The 23052-nt window shown below is 40.0% G+C and overlaps 1 protein-coding gene across 1 annotated transcript; it reads left to right on the top strand.

Annotated features, from left to right (window-relative positions):
* The first annotated feature begins 157 nt into the window (after window positions 1–157).
* LOC132008330 (polypeptide N-acetylgalactosaminyltransferase 1-like) lies at window positions 158–19831 on the top strand. Its single transcript, XM_059386861.1, has 8 exons — window positions 158–215; window positions 1938–2064; window positions 3023–3189; window positions 8938–9145; window positions 14423–14593; window positions 16683–16800; window positions 18179–18359; window positions 19614–19831. Exons 1-8 carry the CDS (start codon window positions 158–160, stop codon window positions 19814–19816), a joined length of 1233 nt encoding a protein of 410 aa, XP_059242844.1. The 3' UTR covers window positions 19817–19831.
* The last annotated feature ends 3221 nt before the right edge of the window (window positions 19832–23052 follow it).

Below are 23052 nucleotides of genomic sequence, written 5' to 3'. Positions count from 1 at the left end.
GTGTGTAACATAAATACCAGCAGCTGTACTTTACATAAAAGTGCTTTGGGATCATCAGTTTTTAAACACAAAGGGGTTATGAGTCAAAAGTTTGAGAACTGTTGCTCTATATTATTCCCTTTAAATTAAAGTTCAAACAAAAGACAGTTCATCGGCAATGCTAAAGGCCCAGCATACTGGTTACTTTGGGCGGGAGCACAAAAGAACCTTCTGGGGTACAGGTCACAGTCTGTTTCTTCATCTGGGTGCTGATGCATTCACTTGGTGGAAGCTCATTCGTGCTTATGATCTGTCTGCTTTTTGTATGCGTATTATAATTTCAGTAAAAAGTTCAGCCTCTTCTTTTCCCTCTTTCCCCAACCTACACCCTGTTGTGAAACCTGCATGTAACTTTTTTTAATAGTAGCACAGTCCTACACTAGCTAATCTTCATTCCTCAGGATGAAAGACTCAGTTGGGACAGAGTGGGGAAAAAAGCTGCTTGGTAACACAGCTGTGGCCTTCCTGCTCACCCTCAGCTCTGTGTCCCCCACCCCCAGAATGATCCCCTACTCCCACCTACTCCCACCCCCAGAATGATTCCCTACTGGTGGGCATAGTTGGTCCCTCCATGGGAGTAGCTTAACTAGAAGGCTGAAAGGATCTTTGGTTTTCCTTGAGTGCCCTATATATTTCCCAGGTTGGGGTGGGGCTTACATGTTCTGAGATCAGTTATGTTGACTTTTTCATACTTTCTCTATATTTCCTATGCTATTTTGAGAGAATATTTATGAATTCCCTGTATTCTCTGAATGATTAAATTTAACTGATTTAGGAAATTATTTTCCTTTTTGTCTGGATCCTGGTTTGTGCTTTGCTTTTTGATTCTTTCATCCTCTCTGAACGATTTCCATTTTAGTCTCTATTTCTAGTGTTCTTACTGTCTTTATGGTCTTTCTTTCCATATAGTTTCAGAATTGAATTCTTTCCTGTGTCTTCCAAGAAATAAGTCTGACCTATTTCTTCTCTTCTGCAGAATCTCTTCTCAGAATTTCCTCTTCTTCCTGTCCACTTGCTAGCCGTGCACACAGCTACTGGTACTGCTTATACACTGCGCAGTTTGCTTAGTCATCTTCTGTGTCTCACTTGATTTCATTCTTTTGTTGTTTGGTAAGCCAGCAGCTATGTAGTTGCTCTGGCTGATCCTCTGCTTCCTAGTTCTCCTGCAGTAATGAGTGGGATTAATTTGGGAAGAGAAGTCATATCTGACTTAGTACGCTTCAGTTAAATAATATTAGAAACTCTTTTTCTGAGCTCCCTTTACCCATATACAGGCCCATTCCTGATTTCAAAGTCCTGTGCCAACAGTCTGTGAGTTAGGCATTCGGGATGAAAGCATGAGTGTCTTGGCTTGCTCACCTGTGATGTACCTGAAGCATATAGTACTGAGTATAAATGTATAATCTAGCCTCTGTTTATAACATAACAGTTTTAATGGGAAGTTGTTCTCAGAAGTATTACTTGGAATGCTAAGGGCAAATATCCTTCCCAGAGCCAAGCACCTGGTCTTCTGGGCCTCACCTCTGTGGCCTGGACTTGGAGGAAAGGAGCTGTAGACAGGGCGGCAGGCTGTGTGGTGGCTCCTAGTGGGGTTTGGAGTGAACCCAGGGTGAGGGGCACAGACTGGTGTAGAAAGGAGTCTGTAGGCCTGTAAGTGGGAGTGGGGTTACTAGTAGAAGGAGATGGAGAGCACACTGTGAAGGGAAGAACGGTCAAGACAATGGTAGGGGCTGAAGAGGGATATAATGAAGGACAATGGAAGCGTTTTGTTTCTCCTTTCCTCTTTGGAGAGAGGAGGAACTGGTGCTGATGGGCCCCCAGGGAACTCCTCCTTCTGATTCTCCTTTCAGCCCCTGGCCCTTGTCATGTCTTTCCCCTCCCATTTTCCTTCCTTCTAGCTGCCAGCCAGCAGCCCTCGGGCGACACTTTCAGTAGCGAGGCTGTCATGGCTGCTTCAGAAGAAGGGCTTATTGGCATTTTCCTCGGTTCCGCCCCCTTCTTTCCTGTCTCCAGTCCCACTGGCAGGTCTAACAGGAGATGGGAGAGACCATGAGGTTTGAGGAGCTTGTGAGAGCTGGAAATCAAGGTGGAAAGAGAAGGCTGGAACCAACGGTTGGAGTTTGGAGATACCTACGAAAGAATTCCATGTGCATTTTTAGGAGTGCAGATGTTCTAAACCGCATCCCCTGATGTCCGCTTGCCTGCTGCTGTTCCCGGTCTCACTCGTGCAGTAGCTCCATAGCAGATGAGACCGGCGGGAGAGACCATGTTGCCTAACAAAGTGCTGGAAACATACAACTAATACATCGATTTTGTGTGCATATAGTTTGGGTGTGTTTGGTCTTTTTGTTGTATTTCTAGATATAGTTTTTACCATATAATTTCACCATGGAGGAGACAGCATCAAGCGTTTGTTGAACAGAGCACGGACTGTGAGTCCTCATCAAGCTCTGCCACTCCCGTTTATGTCTGTCCTCAGCTTCTCTGTGAAATGTGGCTCCAGGTACCTCCCAGAATTCTTAGGAAGCTTTTGTACCTAATACAAAATACTCAGTAAATATTAGTTCTTTTCCTTTGTGGAAGGTTTTTTTTTTTTTTAGATTATTAAATTGCATAGACTTTCAGTGTTTCTGATTTTTTTTGTCTAATTGAATTCTTGAAACACATTGAGTTTCCGATTGGTGATGTAGTCTTAGTACATTGTCCATTAAAATGAATCAGCAGAAGACACTGATCAGGAAGAGAGGCCTAATTTTAAGAATATAGTTCATATCTCTAAGACAATTTAAGTCTAAACATAGAATTTTAAATAGGTACTCTTTGTTAAACATGCAGCATTAACCCAGACTTAAATGAACAGTTACCAGGAGTCCCACCACTAGAGCAAACTGTCTTTATTGTTCTATTATCCCTCCTACTCCAGATGCATTGAATATGCTGTTTTAACAGTCACTTTTTATAAAGGCATTTGCTTTGTCTCTAGGTGTAAAACAAAGGTGTATCCAGATAATCTTCCTACAACCAGTGTGGTGATTGTTTTCCACAATGAGGCTTGGAGCACACTTCTGCGAACTGTCCATAGTGTCATTAATCGCTCACCAAGACACATGCTAGAAGAAATTGTTCTAGTAGATGATGCCAGTGAAAGAGGTAAATTTTAAATTTTAATGCCAGTAATATACTAAGCTTTTATCATTAATGGTTAAGAAACGTCGGTATCATTTTTAACCTAATAATTTTATTCAGACTTCTAATTTATCCTAAAAGTATTGGTGGCATTTAGACTCATTCACATATGCAAAAAATTATGCCCTTGTGAAACTTAAAATATTACCATAATTAACATTTGTGTCACAGCTTAATCTTTTTTTAAAAAGAAATAATGTATATAATATAAAGATTTATGCAGAACAGTGAAAAAACCCACATGATTTTGTTAGAATTTTCCTTGTGGGAAGCTGCAGTCATGAGTTAATGGAGAGAGACTGGATCCTCCTTGGAGCCAGGATGGAGAAATTGAATTCTATGTGTAGTGGGAAGTACCTCTGACAGGAAAATGGAACCTTAGCTAGGTGAGACTTTGTTCTCCAGATTATTCTTAGGTTTTTCCATTTTCTCCATTCCTAGGTTCAGGAATGACCTATAGCTAGTTATATAAAAGGGTGAGGAAGGAACTTAGGAGAGTGATATGTAATATGACTCTGACCTCATAAGAAATTTCTACAGTGACTCTTACTCTTCCAGGAATCTCAGAATTTTTCACAAGCGTAGAATCTCTCAAATTATCTCATGAAACACTCTCTTAGGAAAGTTTTTAAAAGTACCTTGAGCTAACGTTATTTATTTTGAATCCTTCTTAGAGAGTTTACACCACGGCGTGAAAAAAGGCTCTGCTAAGTCGCATCTGTAGGGAAACCTGTTAAACTCCGACATACCCAGCATTTCCCAGGCGCTTTTTCTCACACCACTGTTGAGGACCATTGGTGTCTTATGTTCATCCCCCCGATGTTCCTGTGCTCTCATGAGAAAAATTTAGAAGAACTACAGAAAATGGCTCTTCCTTCCTTCCTTCACCAGCCTTAGACTTCCTGACCATCATTTCAAGCTCTTTTGCTACTTAACTTTCTCGCCAAATCTCTCTTTGCATCTGCTAAGGTGTTTTCTTTTAGTATTTTACGTCTCTTTCCGTAACTATACTAAGTATGTAAATTTAATCACAATAACTTCATGTCTTAATTATGGGAAGTAATTTGCACATTAATAACAGTTTAAATCTTACCACTGTGCCAAATTGTAGAAGTATAAACAAAAAATAATATAGCTTACCGCCTTAATGTGATTAAGATGACCATTTATAAACACACAAAGCATTTAAATAATAGTATGTAATGTAATTAATGTCAAAATGAGTGAGGTGTTAGAAATTAAGAATAGCACACTTAAAGAGTTATTGTTGACAATAGAAGTGTAAACCCTCGTGTGGATAATTGTTTGCTAGGAGTTAATTAATCCCTCTTTAAGAAAATTAGCCCAAGTTCATTGAAGCAGGAATATATACAAACACAGCCTGGAAGTGACTTGTGTTTGTTTTACTTACGTGTTGATATTTGCTAGATTAAATATTCCTCAAGGAGAGCTGTTTTTCCTCAGACGAAGCGAATTATTTTTCCATTTCCTCCTTTGTGTTCTCTGATCTTCTCTTCTGTGCCTGGGAGGGCTGTGTGTAAGCACATTTTTGTAGGACATGACCTAATCAAAGACACATGTGCCCACAGCTCTAACTTGACAAAGTCACATATACTAATAATAATTTCCCTTCCTCACTGGGGCCCTTCTTAATCACCCTACCTGTACATATCTATAAGAGAAACGTGGACCAAGATCTACTTCATGGCTCTACTTGGGGCTCTTGGTTCACTCAGCAAGACCCAGTAGTCCTGCCTACCCCAGAGACCTGGTCAGGAGTCTGGTTCTCCATCTTCCTCCTTGGAAAGCCTCAGATGTGTGGCTCACTATTTCTGATGGTTGGGAACCACCAGGTATTGTGTTGTTGTGGTTACAACTATAGTCCTTTTATCCAGATTGAGAATTCCCTAGTCTAACTTTCTTTGGCTCTCTTATTTGGATGGTAACTGGTAGGCCCTACAACCAGAGCAAGCTCTGTTTTTATGTAACTTTCTTACTCATGAGACAGGGGCAAGGCACCCTTACTTCTCACCTGGGCTACTGAAACAGACTGCTGGTCTGGCCTTCCCACACACACCCTCGCCTTCCCCCCTCTGTTCTTGCTGCATGCCCTGGGAGCTTTTAAACATGCTGCTCTGATCTTGGCATTTCTGTCTAACCCCGTTCCTCGGAGGCCTGTATGACTCGGCCTCTGCCTGCATCTCTCCTCACATCCCAAGCCATCCCCTGGCCACCCCATCCCCACAGTTCAGCTCACATGTTTACTCAGAATCGAGATATATTTAGAGAGGCCTTCCTTGAACTCCCAAGACCAGGTCGGGTCCCTCTGAACATGTTTTGGAACATTACACTCCATAGCTCTCATCAGAGTTTTAACTATTTATCTGTTTAAAGACCATCTCGCCTACCAGACTCTACACTCCGTCGGGCATGTGTGCCTACCCCTCTTTCCTCATTGCCCACAGCACTTATTGCATAAATAGTCCAGAATTTAACGAGTGAATGAAAGAGTGATCTACCAGTCAGTTAACTCTTGCCTCTACTTTTTGTCTATGCAGACTTCTAATTAGGTTGCGTTAGCGTGCCTGGTTTGCTTCTGGCCTCAGGATACCCATTTTCATAGTTGAACTGCTGAGTTGTCAGTAGCTCCATTTATTAGGTATGAAGTAGGCACTATAATTATCCCCGTTTTACTGGTGAGGCTTAGCGTAAACCTAGCGCTTGCCTCTTAAATGCTACATAACTCACGTGTAATAACATCACAGTTACAGGGTCTAAAATGAAGACAGAGTCTGGATGAGTCCCCACTCCATGTCAGAAGTTATGTAATCATCATCTCAGAAGGTTATCTTAAGACTTAGGACTGATATAATGTTCCTAATCTGAGAGGACTATTGTTTTTCTCATCTTTCGCAAAAGGAAGCAGAGATTCTTATTTAGTAGGGATTAGGAGTCAGATTTTTTAGACTCTAAATTCCTTGTTGTTTCGACTGCTCGAAGATTTCTCAGATGTTCCTGTAAGCAGTGAAATTTTCCCAACACCCTCTCTAGCAGTCTCACGTTCCCTGATGGAAAGATGCTGAGGGATCCATTTATAGGCTAATAGCTATAAAGATATTCTGATAAATAAGATGCTACCTTATTTTTAGATGACATAGTAGCTTCTACTCATAGTCACTTAACCTCCCATGGCTTCATTTTTGTAGAATTATCCCTGGGTACATAATTCTATATCCTCTTTTAGGAAGACACCTATTTCTTTTCTTTTCTTTTCTCTTTTTATAAGATTTTTTTTATTTGTTTATTTGAGAGTAGTAATTGAGGGAGTAAGTGGGAGAGAGAGCGCACGCATGCATGAGCAGGGGGAAGGGGCAGAGGGAGAGGGAAGCGCAAGCTCTCCACCGAGCAGGTAGCCTGATACAGGACTCGATCCCAGAATCCTGGCATCATGACCTGAGCTGAAAGCAGACACTTAACAAACTAAGCCACCCAGGCGCCCAGACACCTATTTCTTAGCCTTATTGCATGAAGGCCACAAAGATGTAGAACGAAGATGCCAAGAAAATATGGCAACTGTTTTGAGCTGCCAGACCAGAGAATCATGCATTTTTCATTTTATTTATAGAGAGGACAGAGTATTTTAACTTTCAGAGACGTGGGATTTGGGAATTAGATTGCTTTGATTCTTAAGAAGACTTTAAGCTGTCTGATATTTTTGGGAAAGCTTATTGGGAGACATCTTGTGTATGACACACCCAGCCTCAACTGGTCTGAAGCCCTAAAACATACCCCACACCCCATCACGTAGGAGTCCATCACACTCTGCACATAAAGTTAAATTTGTGTTAGTGCAGGTGATTCCACAGTCCTCAATTTTTCTCTCTCAAGTTCCCTTCTGGGATTTCTTGTTGTGGATGAAAAGATGAGCTTTGAAGTCAGGCAGACCAGGGTTTGAATCTTGGTCCACTCCTTAACAAGCTGTGTGACTTTCATTGGTTCATTTTAGATTCTAAGTCTCATATTTGTGTGTCTAAAATATGTGTAGTGACAGTCTCATAGCATTGCTATTGTCAGGATTAAATGATATAAAATGGGTAAAGAGCCTGGCATTGTGCCAAACAGAAAATGGTAGCTGCCATTGCAGAATCTTGCTCTACTCCAGGATTGATGTTCCCCCCGCCTTTTTATTCAGAATGGAGTTACAGCTCTCTGACCCTAAGATTTGGTTCATAAAATCACAGTGGTGACCTCGTAGGAGTTCTACTCCAGCTATTTTACAGATACTGTTTTTAGCCCAAATTAATTAGGAAATACATTAGCAAAACTGGAAACAATCAGTAGTATGGTATGGTGGGGTCGTAGACCTTTCACTTTCAAATTTTCTTATCCTGATTATTTCATTATTGAGTCATTCTGGTCTCACCAGTTCAAGCAGGCAAGAACCTTATCACTCCTATTTGTCTTTCTCTCTGCGCTACATAGGAAGCCCTTTGGATTCCCATGTTTAGTACTTAAGGAGACCCTTAATACATACACCATGCTCTCTGGGACCTTCCCCTTATGAGAATCCTGTGGGACAGAGCTAGTCCTGGGAGTCCCAGCAGTTCTCTCTCAAGTTTTTCCTCCTCCTAACTGGCCTGTTGGGACTAGTTGGAAGGACATTTGACCATATCACCCTCAAAAACTTCTCTAGCAGTAATTCCACAAACTAACCTGAGCTGAAAAATTCTTTCTCTTTGTGTTGAGGAAGCTGAGCCTTTCCTGCTTTTTAAAGTCCAATACGTACTTTGGAGGTAAGACTTCCTTGGCTCAGAGACATAACCTCTATCTGAACACTCCAGAAGAGATGCTGGTTTCACACAGCCCCTTCCTTTCCTTCTCCTTTCCCCCCCTTTCCTTCAATTGCGCTTCCCTCTTATAACCTTTGTTACTTAGATCTACCTGTCTGCTAAGGAACTCTGTTTGATCCAGCATTTTCCTTCTGAGCTTGACCTCACTTACTGCCTCCTGCAGAAGAACTACATAGTTTAAGACTGTGGTAGTCCATAAGACAGTGAGTCTCGAGTTGGATCTTTTTTTTTTTTTTTAATTTTTTTTTTTTTTTTAAAGATTTTATTTATTTATTTGACAGAGAGAGACCACAAGTAGGCAGAGAAGCAGGCAGAGAGAGAGAGAGGAGGAAACAGGATCCCTGCTGAGCAGAGAGCCCTATGTGGGACTCGATCCCAGGACCCTGAGATCATGACCTGAGCCGAAGGCAGCGGCTTAACCCACTGAGCCACCCAGGCGCCCATCGAGTTGGATCTTGAAGAAATCCCACAACTGTCTGAATTCTAACAGTTGTTGCATGTTCTGTTCCTTCGGTCTACAGAGGTCTGGAGTTAATGTTCTTCGACTACTTTCTTTCTACTCCTGATCCTTAAGCATGATTAGAAAAAGAAGAAGTGAACTGGCCCAGTTGCTTAGGGAACTTTGTCTTTGACTGAGCCTGAGCCCAAAGATTTCTCCTAATTCTTCATGTAATAAGATAGAGGCAAATCTAGGACGTTGTCTCAGGAGATAAAAAAGCTCCCTGTAGTGAAATGGGAGCTTCACTAAAAGTGCTCAGGAAATAGTTGCTGAATGAGTATTGCGCATCAGAATTGCTTTACATCTGGGTAGCACCAGGTCAGTCTTTTCATGTACCATTTTTTTGTTTTATTAATTTTTCAGACTTTTTAAAAAGACCTCTGGAGAGTTACGTGAAAAAATTAAAAGTACCAGTTCATGTAATTCGAATGGAACAACGTTCTGGCTTGATCAGAGCTAGATTAAAAGGAGCTGCTGTGTCTAAAGGCCAAGTGATCACCTTCTTAGATGCTCACTGTGAATGTACAGTGGGATGGCTGGAGCCTCTCTTAGCCAGAATCAAACATGACAGGTAAGTTTCTCAAGTCTATACATTTGTTTTCAGTGTGTTTGTCCTAAATGGTATAATAAGCTGAAAAATTCTGAGTATATAGATAAATGCAAAAATAACTTCCTCTGAAGTTTCCTTTAAAATACCCATGAAGAACTCTAAACTAAAAGGGAAGATAATCACAAAGAAATGTTTGTAGTCTTGTTGGTGAGGCTGGATTAGGAAACATGTTCAGATGTTTACCTTATGCTCTATTTACTAAATGGGAGCAGAACAGAAGACAGTGACCTCAGGAAACGTAAGATAAAACTATTGCCCCCTCTGTCTAAGGCTAATACTGGAGCAGGCAGGTCATCTCATCCCTGTCTCCTTCCTTACTGGGACTCTAGCCCTCAGCTTGATGCATGGCAAGAAGAAGAAGGGGGGTGGGGAGATACACAGTGTATCTTACAGTGCTTCATTGTATATGGAGAAGCACTGTACTCTCTGATGATACAGGAAGAGCAGTGGGAGCAATGCATGCATTTTTCAAAGAATTACCTGCTCCTGGTCCCTGGCATAGTTCTTGTGTATCCGGAGAGAAGCTAACTTCCATCTGCTAGACTTAACATTAGTTGAATTTCTTCTTGTCATTGCAGTTTGTGCCAGAGGCTGTCTGTGCCAACTTAGCATTAAGGTTTAGATTTTAGTAAGGTAAACTGTACTAGTTGAATGAAACATGGCAAAAGCCATTGCATCTGTTCTGTTAGCAAATACTGGGACTATATCTCGCCCTTTCAAAGGTGAATAAATGGGGAAAACCAGCATTGGGGCAATAAGAAGGTACAGCAGCGTTAGGAAGAACAGTGCCTAAAGAAGGAAGAGACCATCTTTGTAAATGGTTTTCTAGGAGTAGTGCCTGGCTGATTTGGGAAATCCTAGCTTGCATAAGACCACACGTGAGCAGGAGCCTGGGCCCAGGGAGAGAAAGCAGCAGTGTGAGGAAATGGCAGAAATGAAAGGGGGGATTGACTAAACTGAGAACCACAATTTCCAGTTTGGGCTGTATGGTAGATTAGGTGTCCTGACTTACATTTCCAACTGAAAGAGCTTAAATGCCGGATAAATTGTAAGACATGTTTTTAAATACATCAGTGAGCTGGCACTGAAGTCAAGTTTTGCAAACGTCAAAGCAAAGTGAGATGAGTGAGTGGTCCAAACACTAAAATCAGATCTCACTTGGAGAGGTTCTGCCAAACTTAGAGGACACAGAACCTCTCTTGACTTGATAGACAAATGGGTGGGAAGGTAGGAGACTGGGTCTAGGCCCTGCCTAAGGCTGGAGAAGGAAGAGCAAACACCTGTGTAAAGCTAGGATCTTGTACCTCTGTGTGAGTGAGAATGAGAAATACATCCTACCACATCAAAGAAAACTTGCCTGTTTCAACCTTGGTATGCGGTGGTGACAGGGAAACAAGTCTCCCCTAAGAATTTGTAAACAATATAGAAAAAGAAGGGAGGAAGCAACTCGGCTCTTCATAAGACTAATATAACTTTGATAGCATAGCCAGAAAATAAATATATGGAAAATTACACAAACCCACTCATGAACAGTAACAAAAAATGTCATAATACCAGAAAATCGAGTCCACTAGGAGGGAAAAATAATTATATAAAATACACACACATATATAAATATATAATATATATAATGTAGATTTTATGTATTTATATGAGAGAGAGGGTTAGTGAGAGAGAGAGAGCGCGCAAGCGCAAGCACTAGCGGGGGGAACAGTAGAGGGAGAGGGAGAAGCAGGCTCTCTGCTGAGCAGGGAGCCCAACACAAGGCTTGATTCTGGGACTCTGGGATCATGACCTGAGTTGAAGGCAGATGCTTAACTGACTTAGCCACCCAGGCACCCCAAAATATTTTTATTTTTATGTGAAAAATATGTAAAAGAAAATATGACTAATTGGTTTAGTTTAATAATATAAAACCAGTTCACATAATACATTCTCATTAACATTTCTAAAACTGATTGAAACCTATCATTAAAAATCTGTCATCACTTTAATAAATAAAAAATGTGTTCACTTGTGATTAAATTGAACATCCGTTTATAATTAAAAGTACTTAGTGAACTAGTACAGAATGGAAATTTACTAATCTGAAGAAGGATGGCTTTTCAAAAAAGCTTTAACTAGCAAACATCTTATTAATAGAAAAAAGTTGATTTTTTTTTTTTTTTGAGAGAGATAAAGAGTACATGCAGGTGAGAGGGAGAGAGAGAATCCTAAGCAGGCTCCATGTGCAGAGCCTGACAACAGGGCTTGATCTCATGACCCTGAGATCATTACCAGAGTTGAAATCAAAGAGTCCGATGCTTAATGGACTAAGCCACATAGCCCCATCCCAAAATATTTTCTCAAAGATATGGTGCATCCTTATGATGCCCTGAATTACTACTAATAGTTAGTATTATTGGAAGCTTTACGTTTTACAGGAGTATAAGAAATAAAAGGTGTAAAATGAAACAAGATGGGATCGGGAGGGAGACAAACCATAAGAGACTCTTAATCTCACAAAACAAACTGAGGTTTGCTGGGGAGAGGGTGGTTGGATTATGGACATTTGGGAGGGTATGTGCTATGGGGAATGCTGTGAAGTGTGTAAACCTGGCGATTCACAGACCTGTACCCCTGGGGCTAATAATACATTGATAATACTTTGTATGTTAGTAAAAAAATAAAATAAAAAATTAAAAAAAAAGAAAGGGTATAAGGATTACAAAGGAAAAGTACTGTCAATTGAGGATGGTGTGTTGTTTTTGTTTTTGTTTTTTTTAAAGATTTTATTTATTTGACAGAGAGACACAGTGAGAGAGGGAACACAAGCAGAAGGAGTGGGGGAGGGAGAAGCAGGCTTCCCGCAGAGCAGGGAGCCCACTGTGGGGCTCAATCCCAGGACCTGGGATCATGACCTGAGCCGAAGGCAGATGCTTAATGCCTGAGCCACCCAGGCACCCCCAGATGATGTGTTCTTAATGAAAAAAAGTCTTACACAAAACAGTAGAGATAATAATTTAGCAGTGTTGCCAAATATAAGGTCTCTATAGAAAAGCTTTCTCCACAACAACAAAGAATAGTTAGAAAATATGATGTAAAAAGAAAAAAAGGAATGATCCCATTTATAATAGCAGTAGAAATCAAAAGCTGTAATTAGGAATATGTTTAACAAAATACCGGTGGGGCACCTGGGTGGCTCAGTCAGTTGGATGTCTGACTTTGGCTTAGGTCATGATTTCAGGGTCCAAGGATCGAGCCCTGCATCAGGCTCTGTGCTCAGTGGGGAGTCTGTCCCTCTCCCTCTGCCCTCCCATTTCTGTGCTCACAGGGTCTCTCAAATAATATTTTTTAAAATCCATAAAATAGAACACTTGAAATTTACTAGAAGATAATCTAAGTAGAGAAGAGGATGATATTCATGGATAGAAAAGTAAAAATAGCTCTTCTCCCCACATTGAACTATAAATTCAGTACATTTCCACTTGCAATCTCAACAGAATGTTCTTGGAGGAACTGGCTGGTTCTGTTATGTGGAAATGCGTATTTTTTTTTAAATCTGAGAAAATTTATGTACCCATGCCTAGACCATAGGAAACATTCAATAAACATCTGTTATTATAAAAATAAAATAGCTAAGATACCCTTGAAGAAGAAGAGTCACATACAACAGTGCTGGCACACTACCAGATACCAAGATTTATTTTGAGGCTATCTTAATTGTGGCAGTGACCTACTGATGCAGAAATTCACAAATAGACTAGTGAAACAGTAATGTCTAGAAACAATCCCATGTTTATATGGAAACTTGACTTATGACAAAGACATTGATAATTACCACAGAGGAAAAAAAAGACCATCAAATAAATCATGCTGGAATAATTGGTTATCTGTAAGGAAAATAAATGTAGTTGGACACTTACTGTATATCATACCAAAATCAACTCCATGAGGACTAAAGACTTAAATATGAAAAGCAAAAATGTAATCCTCTTTAAGACGGCATAGGAGAATATCTTTATGATTTTGGTGTAGGGAAAGATTCCTTAAACAATACAGGAAAGATGAAGATGGTGCGGATGGGGAAGATGAGAAAGGTTACATACTCCAGAATGTGACTGCCAGGGACTCTTTGTGGTGCACCTTTCCTAGGAAGGAGCTATGGTCATGTGGAAGTTTTTTCAGGTTCATAAAAAATACCGCAATACCAACAGAAAAAATTTTTAATATCTGGGGGAATCAGACAATTTGTATGAATAGATACAATCCTGCAGGGAAAATATCCTTTCTAATAACTAGAAAACAAAAAATTTTAAATTGTAAGATACTATTTAACATTATATTGGCAACAAAATGTAAGAAAATATCGTCCAAAGTCGATAGCTTTATAAAGAAGCTACAGGGAGAAATATACACATATACCTATGTATATGGAAAGCGGTAAAGATTGAGTGCTACAGAAAAAGTTCATTCCGTTAATTCAGTAAACCCATTCCTATCTTAAAAGCAAAATACTGATTATATGAACATTTGCACTTAGTATTTTATCTTTTTATTTTTTGAAAAAAGTATTTTATTTTGTATGATTACATTCAATTAGCTGGCATATATAGTACATCATTAGTTTTTGATGTAGTATTCAGTGATTCATTAATTGCGTGTAACACCCAGTGCTTGTAGTTTTAAGAGCAAAAAACTATAAGGAACACAAATATCCAAGAATTTACTAAGAAAACTTACCTTAAAATGATTAAATACATAATCATTTAAAACTATTACTTTTGAAAGCTGGAAATATTTGAAGTGTTTTTACATGTGGCAAATACATCAAAGTCTGAATGAAAAGGGAATGGAGGATTATCAACAGTTGCAAGTATGGTATGTAATGAAGCTTGCTTAAGGGTACCTGGGTGTCCCAGTCAGTTAAGTGTCCGACTGTTGGGTTCAGCTTGGGTCATGAGAAAGAGCCTGGCATCGTGCTCAGCTCAGAGGCCACTTAAGGCTGTCTGTCCCTCCCCCCCGCCAGTGCTCTCCTCCCTCCTTCCCTCTCTCTCTCTCATTCTCTCTCACACATTAAAAAAAATAATAATTATGCTAACTTAGTAGGATACAGCAGGAAATTTTTCCACCATTGCTTTTAACATTGTAGAATGTACTTTTATTTTAAAAGCACTTAGCATATAATTATAATATAGTTGTTATGCTGTCCCTCAAAAAGGAAAGTGAAGATTTTTTCATTTGCTTTTATAATTTTAGGAAAACAGTGGTCTGTCCTATCATTGATGTGATCAGTGATGATACTTTTGAGTACATGGCAGGCTCTGATATGACCTATGGTGGCTTCAACTGGAAGCTTAATTTCCGCTGGTATCCAGTTCCCCAAAGAGAGATGGACCGAAGGAAAGGTGATCGGACTCTTCCTGTCAGGTAACTACTTTGTCAGACATTTTCCCCAAGGTGTTATAGACAGGGAAGGGAACAGTGGAGCTTTGGGAATTGTATCAAAAGGATTCTAAGTATATTTTGAGAGACATGAGACACTTGTGTACCATATATGTAAAGAGCCACACAGACATTATTATATTAAAGAGGGCTTTCTCCTCTGACCCATTAATAAAATTGGGATTTTTCATTTATATAAATCTAGTGCACCTGGAAAGTGATGGTTTCATGCGTAAGTTCTTTTATTCCTATATGAACAACATTTTGCAAATCTGTCAGATTTATGCTTTCAGTTAAGGATAATAATATTTAACTTTAAATCCAATTATCCCTGAATTAATTTAAGCGTAATTATAATGTGAAAATATTACCTAAAAGTGGGTCATAGCGCCAAACAAAATACAAGCTTGTAAATTCAGACTTGTACCATCTGGATGGTAGTTACTGACTGATGAGGTTAGAAAAGCATGTTTCAAATATAAAAATAACCAGAATTGACAGAAGTATAAAAAAAGATTTCGTGAACACATTCTGATTTTTCCCCTGTATTATACTTGGTCATCTATAGATTTTTTTTCAGAAAGGGGTAAGAATCTTGACGTTATTCAGAGCCTTGAAATCAAGACCATGAGTCTCTGAGCCATCCTGGGATTCGTCGGGGCAGCATCAGCTTGCTGCCGCTGTCAACACTGAGAGCCCGTCAGGGCCAGGCCTTAGCTTTCTTGCCTCCCGGGCTTCTCAGGCCTGCTTTCCCTTTTCCTTGGGTCCTGTTCTGGCAAAGCTAAGGAGAATTTCGTTAATTCTATGCTAAGTCCTTTCCTATAGCAAAGGTACTTGTCCACGGATTTGCTGACAATTGAAATAACCACCTAAATCGGGAGTTCCTAAGCGTTCCGTAGATGGTGGGCTTCTTTGAGAAATCTGATAAAAGCTAGGAGTCTTTTCTAACAGGGGGAAAGTGTACACGCACAAACAGCGGGTTGAGCATACAATTCTAAGAAATGTAGAGATTTCTCAAAACCTAGGTCAAGAAACCCTGGTACTAAATGGTAACTCTGGGTGTTGGCCTGTTTCCTCTGACTTCTAACATAGTAGACTTCTCATTTTTTTTCTCTTCTAAAATCCATGTATGTCCTAACTTTTATGTGGAAATGACTGTTTGTCCTGGAAAGGCACATGCTGCAGCCCTTCTAATAGCATGGAATCCGTCTGTTTTTAGAGCATGGAATTGGAAGTGACAGTTCATCCTGAAGTGTGATCACCATTGTCTCCTCTGTCCCTGGAACTTGTTTTCTTCTAGTCGGAGTCCATTTTTCTCCATGCTCATCCTTCATGGAAATCAAGTGGTTGATTGATACTCATTTACATCAGTCCTCCTTGGTTATCCTTTCTCTGCTTAATTCCACCTGTTTGCACCCACTCTACATCTCTGGGCCATGTTCTGATGAATTGGGCCCCTCTTCTGTAGAGAATGAACCATTCTTGATCTGGCTAACAGTCCCCTTAGGAGTGACTGATTGTATTCTCTACTCCTCATCTACTAGGAAAAGGATGTCAGTGTTTTCATCCTATGCAGTCTACCTCTTTGAAGTATTTGCCTCACTTTAGAACCTGGTATGTTAGAGTTGCTAACATAAATCCAGTTGGCTGTCTAGTCAGTATAGTTAGTTAATATAGTCAGTGTAGTTGCTAGGGACTATGGGAAGATACCCAGTCAGATGAAGAGAATTATGATAACTAACTTCTGTTTAAGGAGTTTCAGATGGAAGCTTAGTCAGGACCTATGGACCCAGAAAGGTACTGAAAGCAGGAGAGGCCTTGCGATGGGGCAGAGAAGGCTCTCAGGGCACAAGCTGTGACAGAGGGTAGGCCCAACAGTCAGCATGTCTGAAGACCAAATAACATGGCAGAAAAACAGAAAATCCTTAGGTCCCTATGAAAGTTTCTGAAGAGTGTAAGATAAAGCATTTGTTCTCTAGTTCTGAACAGTTAATGAAATAACTTTTAAAATAAAAACTTATTATAAATTTTAAATTTTTAAAATTAACAGCATAGTATTATGATTGAATTTCAGAACACCTACAATGGCAGGAGGCCTTTTTTCAATAGACAGAGATTACTTTCAAGAGATTGGAACATACGATGCCGGAATGGATATTTGGGGAGGAGAAAACCTAGAAATTTCCTTTAGGGTAAGTTCCTTTTGGGAAAAAAATAATCTTTTATTTAACCCTAAATATAGATATACTTTAATTATTCATATTATGTAGCTCTAAATAAAAATTGAATTTAGTGTGAGTTTTGTCAGACTTCAAAAACCTCAGTTCATAAAAATTTCGTATTACTCTTAAGGTTCCTTATAAACTGTATTTTAAACCAATAAATCAGTGATCTTAATAGTTAAACTGTAAAACTTACACAAGATTCCCTAGTTGTTTTGAATTTTTGTTATTTTCAAGGAAGTAATTCAAGCTCTAAAAATAAAAAACAATATGTAGTTTCTATATGCTACTATGGTACTTGACTGCCAAAAACATAATTTCACTTTCTGTAATATGCTTTGTCCTTCTGTTGTGAAAATTATTCCTGCTTACATAAAACCTGGTCACTTTACCGGCTTTACATTTTTTAATAGAAAAAGGCAAAAGAATTCTGAAATTGCTCCAACTTAATTTAACCCGGTCAACCTTATATAAAACCCAGTATTTCACATTGACTAAAATCAACATGTTAAGTGACATTGCGTATTTCTGAAATAATCATCCGGAAACACACAACTTACAGTGCAAACCACATTGAACTACATTGTAACCTAAACCAGCTACGTCACTTCATTCCTAGTGGATTACTTTGCTCTCTTAGAAAAGGAGAGGTTTGGACTCTAGATCATCTTAGAAATCCCATCCAGCCATTATCACTTTGTGATCCTGAGGGAACTTTAAAATAGAGAGACTGAATATTTAATAGAATCAGAACTTCTCAAAATCTGTTTCAATTATAAATAACCGATTCTTGACTTACAGAAAAATGCATTTTGAAAGGAGCAAAAGGATAATTTCATTAAACTAAGAATATGAACCCAAACTTGATCCCTCTTTTACCCATTTTTAGTTTTTATTCTCATGAAGATGACAGTGTCCTGTAACTGTCCAAGTGAGTATTTCTAGGATCTGTTTATTGTACAGGCTATGACAAGTTTGGAAAAGGAGGAACAGATAGGACTCCGGCTGAATAATCCATGGTCAAAACCGTGTCCTCACTGTCATGGTCATGACTATGAGCCATACATATACTACAGAAAAAATTTAAACTTGAATTTAAATTTAAACTTAGGGGCACCTGGGTGGTTCATTTGACTAAGTGTCTGCCTTCAGCTCAAGTCATGATCCCAGGGTCGTGGGATCAAGCCACATGGTTGGCTCCCTAATGCTCAGCAGGAAGTCTGCTTCTCCCTCTCCCACTCCCCCTGTGTGTGTTCCTCTCTCGCTGTGTCTCTGTCAAATAAAAAAAAAAAAAAAAAAAAAAAAAAAAAAAATTTTAAATAAATAAATAAACCATCATTGTTTTCAGATCTGGCAATGTGGAGGGACTTTAGAGATCGTCACCTGCTCACATGTTGGACATGTGTTTCGGAAAGCCACACCTTACACGTTTCCAGGAGGCACAGGACAGATTATCAATAAAAATAACAGACGACTTGCAGAAGTATGGATGGATGAGTTCAAGAATTTCTTCTATATAATTTCTCCAGGTTAGCATTTTGCATTAGAAATATAAGACTAGGGGCGCCTGGGTGGCTCAGTGGGTTGAGCCTCTGCCTTCAGGTCATGATCCCAGGGTCCTGGGATTGAGCCCCATATCACGCCCTCTGCTTAGTGGGGACACTGCTTTTGCCTCTCTGCCTCTCTGCCTACGTCTGCCTACTTGTGATTTCTCTGTCAAATAAATAAATAAATAATCTTTAAAAAAAAAGACAAGACTAGAACTTTCTTGTCCCTGATCCTAATGCATCTTAGAAGAGGTAAGAAGGGGGTAGAAAAGCTTTGAGAAGAGGCAAAGCACCAACCTCATAGGGTTGTCATAAGGAAGAAATGAAATCACACACAGTGTACAGAGTGGCCAGCACAGAGCCTGCTGTGTTAGTAACAGGAAGCTGTCCGGGCCTGTATTGCAGATGTTACTGTGAGCCCAGGTGTTACAAGTGTTCTCTTTTATTTTTAACCTAATTGTAATGTGGAACATTTGTATGAGAATTTGAGTCTCTCAGGGCCAGTGCAGAGCACAGTAGCATGCCTCATGGGACTTCTGTCCAGGAACTTCTCTGCCATTCAGGGTGTTGTGGGAACAGTGGTTCCACAGCCCTAAGTCTTCCTGACATTGTTAGCATTCCAGCCTCGTTTTTTCATTACCACAGTACCATCAAGTCACAGTTCACACACCAGTGAGTTGTGCAAGAGAAACCTTCCCGAAAACAGTTGCTCTGCTTAATATTTGGGCAAAAGAGATCTTGATTCTTATTTTTGCCTTCACATAAGTGAAAGTCTTCTGAGCCTAGGAAAAGTTACATTTGTGTGTAATACAAGCATTGTATTTAATTCTCACAGAAATTTAATTTTTCGGGACATCTGGATAGCTGCCAGTTGAGCACCCACCTTCAGCTCAGGTCATGATCCCACGGTCCTGGGATCAAGTCCTGCATTGGGCTTCCTGCTTGGCAAAGACCCTGCTGCTCCCTCTGCTTGTATGCATGTATTTTCTCTCTGTCGCTCCCTGACAAAATCTTTTTTAAAAATTAATTTTTCTTTGAAAAAAATAAAACACATGTAAATATATTTCCTTGTTTTTTATTTTGGACGGTGGATTTATGGTATATCACTTCTATGGTCACATCACCAAAATGGTACCCCTTTTCCCATTTGCCTGGCTTGTTAAATGCAATGTTTAAATATAAATTTGTTACTTAATAGAATATGAATAATTCAGAATCCGTTATTTCTTTCCACAGGTGTTACAAAGGTAGATTATGGAGATATATCATCAAGACTTGGTTTAAGACACAAACTACAATGCAAACCTTTCTCCTGGTACCTAGAGAATATTTATCCTGATTCCCAGATTCCACGTCACTATTTCTCTTTGGGAGAGGTAAAATATATATATTCTATGTGGTTATTTATGTTCTCATTCATCAAAAGCAGTGGATGTTAAACATCCAACAAGGGAATCACTTCATACTAAAATTACATAACCTCAAGTGTGAGAAAGTTCTTGTCAGTTAACACCGTCTACCTCCTAATTTGAAATCTTGTTGATTTTTTGACGTGTTGCAGTTTATTAAAATAAGAATGTTCTGCTCCTAACTTTACAGGGTTGGACTCTTATTTCAATATTTTAGTGTCTTCTGCAGACTTCTTATTTTAACAAACTGACCCATTTAGTTGAAAGCATACATTCCTAAAGATAAGGTCCTGGTGTTAATTAACCTGAAATGAAAGAAGTAAAGATAAATTTTGAAGAACTGACAAGCAAAGTTGGAAGGCCATATATAATGTAAGTCATATCAGCAAATGATATGTGTGGAGAGGGCCACAGCAGGCCTCATCCCAGGGCTGAACCTTTCTGACACTCAGGGAAAGTAACCCCGCCATTCCATAAGAGGCTGCCACTTCTTCAGTCTTCCCGTGCATTCAACAAATATTTGAGTATCTACTGTAGATACTATCTTACATACAAGGGATACAGCAGGGAATAAAGTCTCTGCTCTTGCAAGCCTTGTAGTCTATGGAGGAAGCTGGCTATTTAAAGTACACAGTATAGCAGGCGGTACTAAGGGCAAAGGAGAATGAGAATGGCTGGCGGGCTTGAGTATTGCTGCTGTTTTTGTTGGGACAAGGCCCCTCATAGTTTTGGTTTTGAGCAGAAATTTACAGAAGTGAATAAGGAAGTCATATGAATTCCTGGGGAAAGAGCATTTCAGGCCCAGGGAAAAACAAGTACAAAGGCCCTAAGATAAGAGTGTACTTAGCGCGTTCCAGAAACAGCAGAGGCCTTGTCTGAAATGGGATGAACCAGGGTGGGGAGGGTAGTAGAAGATGAGGTCGAAACATACCGAAGGTGAGATAACATAGAGCTGGTAGGCCACAGTAAGTACATTATGTTTTATTCTGAGGATGGGAAGGCAGAGAGAGCCAAGCAAACCTTCACTGGGAAAGGAACAGATTGCTTTATTGAGCAAAACTATGAGGGGACAAGAGTAGAGCTGGAGTCTTGGTGAAGGGAAAGAGTAGTGAAGGACTGTGTTAAGATTTTCACCTGAGATACTAGGAAGGAAAGTTGGCATTATCAAGATAGGAAGGCTTGTGGAGGAGGCACAGAGACATTCAGTTGGGCAGTTTGGGACATGTTAAATTGGATCCACGTAAAGATACAGGGTAGGTCATTGCATTTACAAATCTTCAGTCTGAGTGAGAGACTGGGGCTGGAGATCTGAAGTTAGGGACTATCAGTATATGAAACAAAACTGCATGAGATCGCCTGGGGAAGACCAAACGTAGATGGAGAAGAGGGGGGAGGAACGAGGATCCAGCCATACCAAACTCCACAATGTAGAACTTAGGAAATGAGAGGGAATTAGGCAAAAAGATTTAGAGAAGAGTGACCACTGAAATAGAACCAAGAGAGTGGTATCCCAGAGACTAAGTGAAAGATGTGTTTCAGGAAAGAGGAAGTGGTTGGCTGTTGAGAAAGACTATTGCAGAGAACTGGCCATTGGACTGGCAAAGGAGAAGCTGTCATTAGGCACCATCTCACTGTGTCCATAGGGTTCCCATGGTGATTGGTAGGGACAAAATCCCTAGTGGCTTCGAAGAAGTGGAGATCACGATTGTGGCAAGTCTTGTAAGAAATTTTGTTTAAAGAAGAGCAGAGAAATGGTTGGTAGCTAAAGAGGAATATGGAGGAAAGGGGGGGTTGTTTGCTAAAAAAGAGCCATTGATTGTAGGAGTCATGTTTAGTAGATGATCATGGTGGGGGACAGGATGAGAAGGCAGGGCATCCATTGAAATAGAAAGGAAGGTGGAGGGAGTGGGGACAAATGTTAGGGTCATTTGAATTGAGGGTAGAAGCAGGTAGTTGTGGTGGAAGTATGAGCTCTTCTGATTCTTTTGTTTCCTTATTGAACAGAAGATTGTCAGTTGAAAGTGAAGAGAGGGTATTGATTGGGGGGGGCAGGTAGGGAACGAGGAAGAGATGTAGAGTAGGGTGTCAGAGAGCAAATACATCACAGAGGGGAGCCCAGGGACTAATAGTGGTGAGTCAGAGTGAAACTATTCAGTCCATGCCAGGGTGAGTACAGGTTACTGTTCGCCCTTAGTTGTTACTGAGGCTACTTCAGGCTTGACTCGAGCGCCTCTGAACTTTGTTGTCATTTAAGAAATTCATCCTCAAGCAGATGAGTATGCGGTTTCTTGCTTCATTAATGAGACTGTTCCCTTTGTTGTAGCCACATTCCGGTCAAGGGGGGTTGTTTGTGGGAGGGTGAATATTGGCCATCAAAATTTTCAGTGTACCATGGAATGTATATGGGGGCTGTACCATGGGAAGATTTATAGCAGTTGCTCCTGTAATTTGCCTTTTTAAAAATTTATATTTTACTTAAGTAACCTACAGTGCAATATTGGTTTCTGGAGTAGAATTCGGTGATTCGTTATTTACATCCAATACCCAGTGCCCATCACAAGAAGTGCTTTCAATACCCATCACCCATCTCGCCCGTCTCCCTGCCCACCTCCCTCCATCAACCTTCAGTTTGTTCTTTATCATTAAGAGTCTCTTGTGGTTTGTTTCCCTCTCCTTTTTCCCCCTTTCCCATATGTTCATCTGTTTTGTTTCTTAAATTCCACATGAGTGAGATCCTGTGGTATTTGTCTTTCTCTGACTTATTTCATAGAGCATAATACACTCTAGGTCTATTCACGTTGTTGCAAATGGCAAGATTTCGTTCTTTTTGATGGCTAATATTCCAGTGCACGCATGTGCGCATGCACACACGCACACACAATCTTTATTCATTCATTAGTCAGTGGACATTTGCTATTTGAGCTCTCTCCATAGTCTGGCTATTGATAATGCTGTTTTAAACATGGGGGTGCATGTATCCCTTTGAATCTATTTTTGTATCCTTTAGGCAAATATCTGGTAGTGTAATTGCTGAATCATAGGACAGTTGTATTTTTAACTTTTTGAGGAACCTTCATACTGTTCTCCATACTGGCTGCACCAGTTTGCATTCCCATCAGCAGTGTAAGAGTGTTCCCCTTTCTCTACATCCTCTCCAACACCTGTTTTTTGTGTTGTTAATTTTAGCCATTCTGGTCGTATCTCATTGTGGTTCTGATTTTCCCTGATGATGAGTGACGTTGGGTATCTTTTCATGTGTCTGTTAG

The sequence above is a fragment of the Mustela nigripes genome, unplaced genomic scaffold (genome assembly GCF_022355385.1).
Source record: "Mustela nigripes isolate SB6536 unplaced genomic scaffold, MUSNIG.SB6536 HiC_scaffold_95, whole genome shotgun sequence".
Classification (NCBI taxonomy): Eukaryota; Metazoa; Chordata; class Mammalia; order Carnivora; family Mustelidae; genus Mustela; species Mustela nigripes.
The sequence above is the reverse complement of the archived record's forward strand: the minus strand, read 5'-3'. Positions and strand labels throughout refer to the sequence as shown.